Source organism: Alosa sapidissima, chromosome 18, assembly GCF_018492685.1.
Source record: "Alosa sapidissima isolate fAloSap1 chromosome 18, fAloSap1.pri, whole genome shotgun sequence".
NCBI classification, from domain to species: Eukaryota; Metazoa; Chordata; class Actinopteri; order Clupeiformes; family Clupeidae; genus Alosa; species Alosa sapidissima.
In genome coordinates, this window is record NC_055974.1 from 27,551,800 (window position 1) to 27,564,299 (window position 12,500).

Below are 12,500 nucleotides of genomic sequence, written 5' to 3' on the forward strand. Positions count from 1 at the left end.
AAAAATCAAGATGCTGAGCACATGCAATGCATACACACAGCCAATGTCCTCCTCTCTCTCCTCTCCTTCCTGTAGACCCTGGTGAGCATTCAGCTCTGCTCCTGCTGTGGTGCGCGCCACGGCGCTGCTAGTGATAAATCCCTAATGCTCAGTGATGGGTTCTTTTCTTCACCCCCATTTAACTCAATACCTGTAATTAGAACCTCAGTTCTTTAGGAATGGCCACCAATGTGCAGTGAGAACCTCAGTTCTTTAGGAACTGGCACCAATGTGCAGTGAGTACCTCAGTTCTTTAGGAGCTGGCACCAATGTGCAGTGAGAACCTCAGTTCTTTAGAAACTGGCAGAGAAGTTGTCCACCATGGGTCCACTCTCTCCTTGAAATGGACCCACAGGAGAAGTAGCAAAAACACACTCTTGGAAACGCTGCTGTGCCCTGACCTGCCATCTCTCCTCTCCCACCTCCATTTTCTGGTCGGCATCCGGTCCAATTCTCCACCATGGGAGACCCTTTGTTTACTACTAATCTCTGGCCTAACCACGGTGTCTCCTCCTCCTCCAGCCTCTCGTGAGCACCCTGTACGACCCCTGCTGTAGAAGACTCCGTTGCTTAAAGCAGACATCGAAAGGAAAAGCGTTTTTTTTTACCTTGGCTTTGTTGAGGAAAGAGAGCTTAGTGCATGTGTAACGGATGCCAGCTAGCTTAGCTGTGCTTGTGGAACGTTGGTAAACCTCACTCCCCGACGCCTCAAGAGTGCTGCTGGCATGCGAGCCAGTAACCTGGGCTATTGGCTCAATTGTTAGCGCGCTCGCCTCCCGATCCGAGGTGCTGCTGTTCGCGGGTTCGAGTCCGGGCGTGTGCAGGGCCGAATCGCGCAGATTCAACAGAACGCAGGTTACATTGTTGCCGTGACCCGGATCGGGAGTTTATTTCGTCCGTTCTTTTGTCCATTTACTAGAAGTCTACAGATACAGATAGAACAGATCAATGTAAGAAACAAACTCCTCCATTTACATATGAAAAGGAAGCATAAACTAGAGTAAAAACGATCTCTGTCATGACGCACGGTTGCAATTCCATAACACTGGGCCCCTGAAGCACAGATCACCAGACCATTGTCACATATCACATGACCATTCATATAATTGTCAACCGAAGACAGCAAGGTCAATAAAGCGCGCGCACACACACACACACACACACACACACACACGCACACGCACACGCACACGCACACACCAAGGCCAGTAAAGCTTGTATTTTGTTTACCATGTTAATCAAAGCTGACAGGCCAGTAGTGGAAGTGGAAGTGAGTCATGGAGAGTCGAGAAACATCAGACACACAAGGTCCAATCAGGAAGGGAACATGAGTTTTTTCGTCATCGTTTTCAGATGTTTGGTCCAATCAGGAAGGGAATGTGAGTTTTCATGTTTTCATCGTGTTTATATTCGTTTGCGGATTTCGCTGCCCACATTAAAATGCAAAGCGGGAGTTTTCAACCAAAAACGGGGGCCGACAGCGTTTTCAAATTGTTCCATTTCAGGGCTTCGGAAACAATGTATCAATGTAGCCTAATGAGTCCTCTCGTCTTCTCCTCGTGGCCACTATTACTGCCCCCTCCCCTACGCCCAGCGGGTCTTACCAGTGTAGGTCTTTTCGCAGCGGCCGGCCTTCCACAGCTTGATGGTTTTGTCGGCCGACCCAGTCAGCATCAGGCCCTGCTCCGGCAGGATGACCACAGCCCAAACGGCAGCTGTGTGACCCTACAGGGGTAACACAGAATTACGTACATCAGGGTTAGAGGAACACAATGGAGCGCTTGACATTGCACTATGTATCGTTGATGATCAGATAGGATTGTGACCTTTTTAGTCAGTTTATGACTAACTGGGTACGATCTTAGCACTACATGAATACTGAGGCCAAGGTGCATAGATATAATTTTAAACATGTGAACTCTACAACATGAACTCTATGGTAAAGGGATCCATCAAAGGTCAAAATCCCTGTGCACAGCTCTTCTTGCTCCAGGTGCTGATGGTGTGCAGTATAACTATGGTAAAAGGTTCAAGTTTCAAGGAGTCGAGTCAAAGTTTGGTATAAACCTGTTTTTGTGGTCAAAATTTCAGATGAAAACAGCACAAACTAAACATGACAGAATAATGAGCAGAGACGTTATTACACCTAAATAATGACTTGGGTGGTGGTTCATTCACATTACATGAAGACTAACAGCCAACAACTTTTCAGGCCTTGAGATCATGATCAAACAGTAAATTGTTTCACTTTATAGTGCATTGATGTCCATACAGTACCTGCAATGTCATCATGCATTTGTCGTTGAGCCACACTTTGGCTGTGGTGTCCCAGGAACCACTCAGTAACGTCCCAAACCTCCCGGCAGACAGCGAGCATACTGCGCGGACAGACAATAACGCGCAGGACAGAGGTCAGGTTTCACAGCATTACCTTACTGCAGTTAAGTACTCTGGAAATCAATAGACACACTCAAGCAGAAAACGAGAGGTTATTGCCTGTATTCTTGTGGCCCTTGAGGGTATACATGGGGTCGGGTCTGTCGAGGGAAAACACGCAGATATTGTGATCGTTGCCCCCAGTCACGATGAGCCCGCGGGGGTAGGTTTCATTTGGGGATATGATACAAACGCAGGACACAAAGTTCGTGTGGCCGTTCATACAATGCATTTCCGAGAAACCTCCACCAGGACTGCATGGAGAAGACAAGAGTTGGATAAGAACATGACAATACCTGCTGCTTAGCTAACATAATAAGACACCCACTACAGAGCTTACAGAACTGGTTAGCTGCTACTGTGAAAATGTAGACCCATCACCACCTCGAAAATGTACGAATTGCTTTCTTGCTTTCATTAGCCAACACATGATAATGACTAAATGACTTATTGTTAATAAAAAATAAAACCTGGGTTAAAAGAAACAAGTCACTTAAAACCTACACAACCTAGACATTGTCACGGTTAGCCAAGTCATCGAGGAGGTTTTCAATTTAATTTAGGTAACAGCAGCGTTATAGAGCCATAATTATAGCTGGCAAGTGTATGCTAGCTTAACAACGCTTTGGATCTTATTTAATTAACTATACCCTATTCACAGACAACACTGAATTGTACACCGATTTCATTTTATTCAACAAACAAACTAACACAATGAACTCTTGATTAACTAGCTATTTAGCTAGTGTTAGCCTCCTGTCAACACTTGAAAACAGAGAAACTAGCCGCTTAGGCTAGCATTAGCTTGCTACCTTGAATTGGGTACCCATACTCTTGCTGTTCTGTCCCGGGAGACCGACACAAAAGCTCCATCAGGGAAAGGTGCAGTGGCAAGGCCCCTTACATCCATCTCATGCCCTGGGATGGAGCAACTTAGCCTATAAGTACTAGAAGATGCCATTTTAAGCGACTCTCGGACAATGAATTGACAGTTCCGAGAAGCTAACGAGGTCCAACAGTATCAAGTGAGCAGCGGCGTAAATATTTTAGCTTCCGGGTTATCTATTAGTATTCTACCATAATAAAAGCCACAGCCAGAGAATGTCCACAACTTTCCCACACTTCAATGTACATTGCCCGCCGGGAAATCGCCAAAAAAAGTCACTAATCTATCTAAATATCTGCTATCTAGTATGCTTAATTTGCAGGTTCTCAAACGATCAAGGGCACATTCTCAAAGACATTTTGAAAATGTAAATTGAGATGAAATATAGGCAAAGGCTACAAGACTATTTACAGTGTGAATAAAACAACACACACATATGCATATGCAAAAGTAGCCTGTCCACAGCATGTGAAAATATACGTTGAAAGGGATATTACAGCCTGCATGGATGAAGCAGCATCAACAAAGCGAATGTCAGAATTAAAAGTCTGACATTAAAACATATATTGATCGAGCAGTCAGATCAATGAACTTCAGCATTTGCTCTCATTTCTATGTAATATTAGATCATATGGAATGTGCATTTAGATCTAGTCATCCTCCATCATGTCAGCAACAGTAGCAGCACTCTTTATGGCAGTACCATAAGCTGCTGTCAATAATTCTGTGCAAAATATAGAGTCAGTAGGCTAGTATGAATTAAGTATGAATTAAATCAGATTCTTGTTGAACATCTTTGCCCGTTTGCATGCTTTCAAGAGTGTTTCGAGGCCATTCTGCTGAGTAAGTAAGCCTATCATTCGTGGTCAATGTGTCCATCATGTACACACCCATACAACTACAAAGGTCCAACGGAAGTGAGGTATTTACCTTGCTATTTTTTTTAAACAACTGTCTATCCAACTGTCAATAGTTTTCGTTCTTTTCGATATGAGCTATATTTTTTCATTAATGAATTGCGTGAAACAACATTGTTTCAGAAATAACGGCTTATTAAAACATTCAAACTTGTATTTATAAAAACTGACAAGCGCATCTGGCAGGGTCACGCCCATTTATGATTTGTAGTCCTTCAAGCAGCAACCAGCCAGTGGTTTGTTTGTGGTTGCTGGAGTCTGTGTCACAGCCACGGAAGAAGTTGACAGTTCGGTTCTGATTTCATTCACCAGGGTGATACAAGCGCAGGCAACAAGTAAGTGTGAGACACACATATTCGTCGTTGGCTTAGTATTGCGTTTAATATTGAATGTACTTGTATCTATGCAGATGTTTACGTTTACGTTTTTGTCGTACTGCGTGCTTCATTTCAAATAAATTATATTATTGGCTCATATGTCAGCCATCTATGGATTAGCGTGCTAGCACAGGCTACACAGTGTTACCAAGCTAACGTAGGACAACACCACCAGCACATGTTGGCCACTCATACGTCTTTACAATTTTCCAAGAATCTGTATATCCGGTTTATCTTGAATGCACGACGTATACATGTTAAGTTAAGCACAAGACAGTATGTATATATTTCCTGTGCCTGTGTATCGCTGAGTTGATGTGTCAAATAGTAATTGTTATAGCTAACGAGCTAGCCAACGTATGATAAAAATCCATATGAAGCTGTCAGTCGAAAGCTACATCTGTAAGTGATGCCATCATGATAATAAGGCGTACATAGTGAACTGCTTTCAGAACGTATGGTATGATGGGAGAGCTGATGCAGCCTTTGCCCTGTGACTACTTCGATATTAGACATTAATTAACAGGAATGAAATAGTTTCCTTTGTGACCGTCCTAGAAATAGTTTCTGATGTCATTACAGTTCTTGGATGGGAGAAGGGAGGTCATCTCAACTGTTGGATGAGACATGAATCACTTGTGCTTTTCTTACCCTCTGCTTGTGTTGGACACACACACACACACACACACACACACACACACAGTCGTCAACAGTCCTTTTGAACATGTTCCAATTAGCCTAGGGTGTCTGTATCACTCAAATTGAACACTGTGTGTTATGGTTGGGTGTTCTCCACTGTGGTCCTCCGTCTAACGTCTAACCCAGTGGTCTGGGGCAGTTCCGTCACTTCCTTCGGTAAACAAAATGTCAGCTTTCACCAGCCAGCCATTCCCTGCGTTGCACAGTGAACATGATAATGACCAATAAAGTCATAAGGAGACCTTGTGTTTGCATATGAGGAAGTGTTTGCATGTGAATGTAAATGAACGTGTCTGTGTCTGTGTCTGTGTGCTTTTCCCATTGCTCCCTGTGGTTGATGAACACTTGAATCTGTGAGTGTCCCCTCGGGGGAACCTCAATGAAACTCTGATGAGCCTCTGATAAGCATCCTGTAACCGTCAGTCTTTCTGTGTGGTGGCCTAGCCTGCCTCAAGTATGCTGCCCATCCTGTTGTGCAAACACAGAGACAGGCTTGGCAGTGCACAGAGAGGCTACGCTAGGCTGGATGGATTTCTCTTTGATTGGGGACTAAGATAATGGCACAGTCCATAGACTGTGTGACTTGTTAGGATGTTGGCTTGGGTTTCAGGATGATGTGCTAGATGTCAGTGTGTCTGTAGATTTTGAATTTAGCTGTTAGTGTTGTTGTTGTTGTTGTTTCCATTTAAATGTGCCTATCGATCATTCAATGCTGCCTTGAAGACAACGTTGGGGGCTTAAAACATCAAGAAACCTATCGATCCCTGTTGTCATTAGCCTGACTGTTTGGGCTATTAATGGCGAGTTAATAGATCCTTTCAACAATAAAAACAAAAACAATGCTTGAACGTTCTATTTGGGCCCCAATCTACTTCCTCTGCATTAAGATAACATATGGAATGTTAATACGGAAGCCTTGTGGGGCCAACTATGATGCTGATAATGGAACTCTCTTGAAAGGGTCTATATGGCCACTAATGCACTACTGCTCTCTCTCTCCCATTCAGCCTCACAGTCCACATGCTTCGGGGCTCCGCCTGACCCGACCCGACGCTGGCGCCCAGTGCCAGCTCCGATTCCCGCCTGCAGTCGAGTGGGGTCGAGTGACGGACAGACGGCACCACCTTCCCACCCCGTGTCTTCCTCCTCCTCCTCCTCCTCCTCTTCCTCACCCTCCTGCCTGCGGTCAGGATGAAGCTGCGTCTGCACTTTGTGGTGGACCCCATGGGCTGGTTCTGCATGTCCTTGGTCTTCTTCGTGTGGTTCTACAACACCCTCTTCATCCCCAAGCTCATCCTCTTCCCACACTACAACGAGGGACACGTCCCCTGGGCCCTGGTGATCTGTAAGTACCGAGAGAGGAGGGGGGGAGAGAGAGAGATACACACAGGAGAGGGAGAGAGAGAGAGGGAGAGAGAGGGAGAGAGAGAGAGAGAGAGAGAGAGAGACCGATACACACAGGAGAGAGAGTGAGAGAGACCGACCCACACACACACACAGGGGTCCCAGAGAGAGAGAGAGGTAGAGAGAGAAGCAGCGGTGCTTTGGGTTGGGTTGAATACACTCGCTGAATGTTACAGAGTTGTACTGTACTGTGATGCAGGCCGCGTTTAACATCTTGTGGGTATGGTTGCAGTTGTCACCATGGTGACTGCCAGGATAGACTAGGAAACGGATGTAGTGTTCAAACAGGCTTGAGCTCAACAAGGTTATATTTTTTCCTTCCTACTGCCCCTGTATTTGCAAAACCATACTCAGCATCATACGTTCACTACTGAGAGAACATGACCTATTAAGCCTACTAAAAGCTGGGCTGATTTTAAGCTATAGTCACATTTAAATCCGTTATCAATTATTCCTGACAAGCAATGGAGTACTCCACACATTTGTCCTGGTGATGGCTACGATTTTGGAGGATCCAAAGACTACACTGATGGCTTTAAGGCTGAAAGGTGTTTGTAAAGCTTTACTGCTTGTCTCAAGTCAGACTGATATAGGCCCTTCTAAAATGGCATGAAATATATGTTGACTATCCTGCGTGTTATAGAAATAAATTCACTAGACTTGACTGACTCAATTAAATGTTGTTCAGTTGTGTAGCACAGCTGACACTGGGCACCGGGCCTGCATGCTAGCTCTGGTAGATTAGTGTAAGTGACTGATTCCCTGAAACCAGTGGGACTGGCTCATCCACTGATAAGGCAGCTATCTGGCACCATCGGGGGCTCATGGTGTGCCAGTGACTTTAGACAGTGACCTAGACCGTCATGGCTTCATGTTTGTGTGTACAGGCAGTGGCTTTAGGCAGTGACCTAGACCGTCATCGCTTCATGTTTGTGTGTACAGGTTATTATCTGGCATCATTGTTCTGTGTGACCGCGTTGGTGAGGGCGTCGACTGCAGACCCAGGCAGGCTACCCCAGGACCCCCACATACCTCACTCAGGTAAGGCTCACTCACCTAAACTACACACAGCTACAACAGCTCTCACCTGAGTTCTATCACTCAGTACAACGGCACACTCACCTGAGTTATATCACTCAGTATAACAGCCCACTCACCTGAGTTATATCACTCAGTATAACAGCCCACTCACCTGAGTTATATCACCCAGGTACAACAGCACACTCACCTGAGCTACATTCAGGTACAGACTCTTGCTCCATATGACTCCAGAAGAACCACCTAATCTTACCTGTACCATATCACTTAGGTACAGAACCACCTAATCTTACCTGTGCCATATCACTTAGGTACAGAACCACCTAATCATACCTGTACCATATCACTTCAGTACAGAACCACCCCCCCGTACATATGTATTTCCACATAAGCCATGTCGATGAAGTTCCACAGCTACACTCACATGAATCTTATCACTCTTTCTTACCTGAGCCATACTGTACAGTTTGAGCTTGGGCACTACTCAGGTGCATCCCTCCTCACTCTAATGCCAATAGTTGTCTTGATTAAACTAAAGGCTCTCCCCTGCTGTCACAATTTCAGATGTTTTACCACCAGATGGAACTTTTCATCTTACTGTTACTGTTGACATACAGTACCTCCAGCTGTCGTTAAATGTTCAAGCATTGAGGACTGTGGTTAAATGTTCAAGCTTTCAGGAGGATATATCAGGCTATGTCATGAGCTGCCAGCTGCCCTGTTCTGTCTGCCAGACCGCACAAGGAGGAAGTGGTCACTCCACACGTGGCCGCGGGTGCGTCTGGGTTTGTGTTGGAGGTGGAATACATTGAAGGTGTACTGTATGTTGTGCTCTCAATACACATGTTGGCAGCAGTTAGACTGATATGCATCTGAGTTTAGGTCCTAGCTTAAGGTGGAGCTGTGGTGAGGAATGTGGTCTGAATTCATTCTGAATACTGCACACAGGGTTCCCGCGGATCCTTTAAACGTCTTAAATACAATTTTCGGTTTTTAAGGCCTAAAAAAGTCTTTGTCTGGGATGTCTTGAATTTTCGAAAGGGAGGTATTAAATTTGCATATGGGACCGCCAGCGAGTGCAAGAGGGCAAGTGAAATGTCTCCTTCCGGTTTCGTGTATTTAAAATGCAATTGTATAAGTGACTATAAGGATGGGCTACGGGAGGAAGTGTAGTGGTTGCATTGTGAAGATGTTTTTCACGGGTGTGGAAAGGTGTGAAAACTGTAATAATACAGTATGTACAAATATGCCTGACGTTTTCGTGGTGTAGCCGAGGCCTGAGAGATACGCAGGTAGCATACGTGAGCGGTAGAATTTATTTTACTCTCTACGGGTGGAATGAGCGGGAGAAAGAGTTGGTAAGCCAGTTAGCTATACTGTAGGTTGGCTATACGTTCGAATTTAGGCCGGATTTTAAAAGCCCTGTCCGGCGTCCGGCTCAGCCTCAAGCCGGACGCTCATTTGTCCTCCTTTTTGGAGTTGCGCTGGGCATCTAGAATTTTTGCTCGGACGCAGCATCGTTTTACAAACTATGGACGCGAAGACTGCTGGTCAAATTATCCGCAGTGCTTCTGTCACTCGTCTGATCATTTGCTGCGCAATTTATGAAGGAACCACGGACTTGACAGAAAAAGAAAACAAATGATTTCGCAATCAGGAGGAAATACTGTAGGCCCTACATGTTAAGTTGATCTGTTTGCATCTTTCCAGCGTGTGTTGCTGGCCTAGCCTATAGGGAAGAAAATATCTAAGTTATAATACCTGTAATATCTGTCAGCAGCTTGCTTGCCAGCGTTTCCCAGTAGGCCTACTTCGCAAAAGTTGTGAAATATAACCACATATTTTTTGAATGTTGGCGACTGGCTACATAAAAAAACGTGCGTTCATAATACGTGCGTGCTTGAGATTAAACCAGCAGTTTTCAGCAGGATCATGCGAGGAGGACCTGTCTCTTAATTAATTTAAAACAAGTGAATGGTTTTACAATGTTTCAGACAAGCTTTGGTTGGTTTAGATACATGCAAAATGTAAAGTAGTGGATTAACTTTGCTGTGCTGCATATGGGACCATAGATGCACATAGTAAATTATATAAAGTAGGCCTATAAAATATTTAAATAGCTTAGTCTAACTTTTGAAAGAAATATTGAAGGGAATCCAGTCCAGTGCACATGTCTTTGGCAAGTAGCCTAGGCTACTACAGACACAGGTGAAGAACAGTCAGCCTCAGCCAGTAAGCACAGCCAAATATGTACAGCCAGCTTCAAAAGCAAGCAGCCCAGACCCTAAAATTGAGCATTTATAGCTGTGAAGGTAATTCACACAATTATTTTTCTTTCGCCAAAATATATTTGGTAACTTCTGTAGACATCCAAAATGGGGTGGGGGTTAAAATTAGTAGAAAAATGGCATAAAACAGTTTTAAGTTGTCGTATATATCTTTTTGCCGTGGTATAGTCTTAATTTTTGCATTTAGATGTCTTGAAAAGGTCTTAAAAGTCTTTAAATTTGCACTTGGAAAATGTGCAGATACCCTGTGCACGACATTATGTTGGTTTTTCAAATCAGACGTCTCTATGTGATTCTGTGTTAACTAAATATAATAACAGGTAGACGATTCAACAGGCTGTAATCTAATCTGTATTTAGTATCTCCCTAAATATATTACATGATATCATCTTTATGGTTGATACTCCTTCTGTGTGTTTGGTGTATACTTTTTTCTACCCACTAGATGGCAGTCTAATACTGACTAATAATTGTGTTCTCAACCAAAGCATGTGTTTGGGTCTGTGTATTTATCAGATTATGCACAGCGTTGGCACTGTTTTACCACTTAATATTTGTGTTGATCACACACACCTCATTGTAGGTACTTATTTGTAGCTTTGGTTGTTTTTAGGTTGAAGATGGATCAGTACTGGATATTTGTATTATGCATGTCATTATTTTTTTAGGTCAGGAGATCTTCTGTTAGAAAATGAATATTGGCAGTCTTTTTTACTGTATGAATAGCTTCATGGAAGTTTGTCTATTTAAGTTAAGTTATATCTAATCTACACTGACAGATACTGTAGTTAAAGTTTGACCTTGCAGGCGTCCTGACGCACACAGCCTTTATTGGATCTTGTAGTTGTTTGTTTTCCTCTTGCATTTAGCCATCCAGGACGGTGATGATTTTGGTAGCAGATACAAGTTGGTCACTTGTGGGGCAGCCGTGGCCTACTGGTTAGCACTTCGGACTTGTAACCGGAGGGTTGCCGGTTCGAGGCCCGACCAGTAGGAACGGCTGAAGTGCCCTTGAGCAAGGCCCCTAACCCCTCACTACTCCCAACGAGCACTGGATCAAGGCCTGCCCACAGTGTGTTCCTAATGAGCTCATTGTTCCAAGTGTGTGTGTGTGTGTGTGTGTGTGTGTGTATCCCTAGATGGGTAAAATGCAGAGGACTAATTCCCTACAGGGACAAATAAAGGAACGGAACTTTACTAATTGACATTAAAAGACGGTTGCCAGAGTGATCTGATTAAGAGATGGGGATGTCCCTCTGTGATGCCATGGCAACGTCCTCAAATGACGTCATGGGTTGGAGCTCCTTTGGTCTGAATATGACCTGTGACCCCTCAGAGTCAGACTTTACACCACCACCATCGCTACAGTATGTGTGTGTGTGATGCTATGGACACACACACACACACACACATATGGCCACCCTGGCCTTAGCTGCCCGGTCTTTATCCGAGGTCATTGGCAGCACTGTGTGCCAATGCGCTTCCTTGAACTCATCTCCACTGTGTTCTCTTATTCTTTTCACGCGCTCCGAATCGGCTTGAGGCGTAAGCATTTTTAGGCAATCCTCTTACCCCCGCCAGACGAGACGCAGATCCACTTGCTTTTAACACCGTTAGAAACGTCTTTTCCATGAACTACTCTGTTCTAACCCCCCCCCCCCCCCCCTCTCTATCTATCTATCTATCTCTCTCTTTGAGTTCACTGTCATCAGTGGCATGCTGTGTGTCTGTGGCCTGCTGATCTTGTGCGGGTCTCCAGATTGGATTTAGTGTGTGCCCACAGACTGTTCATCTTGTTGTTGACGATGTCTTCTTTTATTTGCCGTCTGCAATGTGGCAGAGATGAGATAAGGTTGCAAAATGCTGCTCAATACAGCACACTCCGAAGCAGGGTGAACTCACTCGAGCATCGCCACATAGTCTGCCTCAGATGAGGCTATTTCACTGCAAGGTGAGTTAATCCGTGTTTCTGCTCGGCCTAATCTGTCCGTTTACAGTTTATGGGATGTCTTAGAGCCCGCTGAGGTGTTATCCTGGGTTGGCTTTACCTGGTTGCTTGGTCACGCTCACCTGATCTCACCTTTCTGCCTTCAAAAACAAGATTCCAGTAGGGGTCGCTGTTTCTCAATGCCAGTGTTCTAGTTAAAGAACATAGAGAGCCACTGCCCCTCATGCAGGGACCTCAAGCCCTCAGAGAGCCACTGCCCCTCATGCAGGGACCTCAAGCCCTCAGGGAGTAGCTGCAGGAAGGGGGCCTCTAAAACAGCACACTTAGTTCCTGGGTTGTTAATTCTCCAGAAAGACTGGGAGAGTGAGAATGAGATTCAAAGTTTTAATTCATAAGGAATTTAGAAGGTAGGCTTCAGATGACTAAGACTTAAAATAAGTCCTTGGCGAAGGCCCCTACATCGGTCTT

At 44.6% G+C, this 12,500-nt stretch overlaps 2 protein-coding genes and 1 long non-coding RNA gene across 3 annotated transcripts in view; 1 reads left to right on the top strand and 2 right to left on the bottom strand.

Annotated features, from left to right (window-relative positions):
• plaa (phospholipase A2-activating protein) overlaps positions 1 to 3,517 on the bottom strand; it is a 19,807-nt gene extending 16,290 nt beyond the window's left edge. The window contains exons 1-4 of the mRNA XM_042070362.1: positions 3,288 to 3,517; positions 2,536 to 2,729; positions 2,317 to 2,417; positions 1,644 to 1,764 (exon numbers count right to left, since the gene is read on the bottom strand). Coding sequence (XP_041926296.1) covers positions 1,644 to 1,764; positions 2,317 to 2,417; positions 2,536 to 2,729; positions 3,288 to 3,436 — 565 coding nt within the window. The 5' untranslated portion in view covers positions 3,437 to 3,517. The remainder of the gene's footprint in view (positions 1 to 1,643; positions 1,765 to 2,316; positions 2,418 to 2,535; positions 2,730 to 3,287) is intronic.
• Positions 3,518 to 4,350: 833 nt separating this feature from the next.
• Positions 4,351 to 12,500, top strand: part of zdhhc21 (zinc finger DHHC-type palmitoyltransferase 21) — a 22,580-nt gene continuing 14,430 nt past the window's right edge. The window contains exons 1-3 of the mRNA XM_042070196.1: positions 4,351 to 4,613; positions 6,362 to 6,699; positions 7,701 to 7,799. Of these exons, the coding sequence (XP_041926130.1) occupies positions 6,546 to 6,699; positions 7,701 to 7,799 (253 nt within the window). The 5' untranslated portion in view covers positions 4,351 to 4,613; positions 6,362 to 6,545. The remainder of the gene's footprint in view (positions 4,614 to 6,361; positions 6,700 to 7,700; positions 7,800 to 12,500) is intronic.
• Positions 8,513 to 12,500, bottom strand: part of LOC121689939 — a 19,384-nt gene continuing 15,396 nt past the window's right edge. Inside the window, exon 3 of the long non-coding RNA XR_006024933.1 lies at positions 8,513 to 8,523. This is a non-coding gene — a long non-coding RNA (uncharacterized LOC121689939). The remainder of the gene's footprint in view (positions 8,524 to 12,500) is intronic.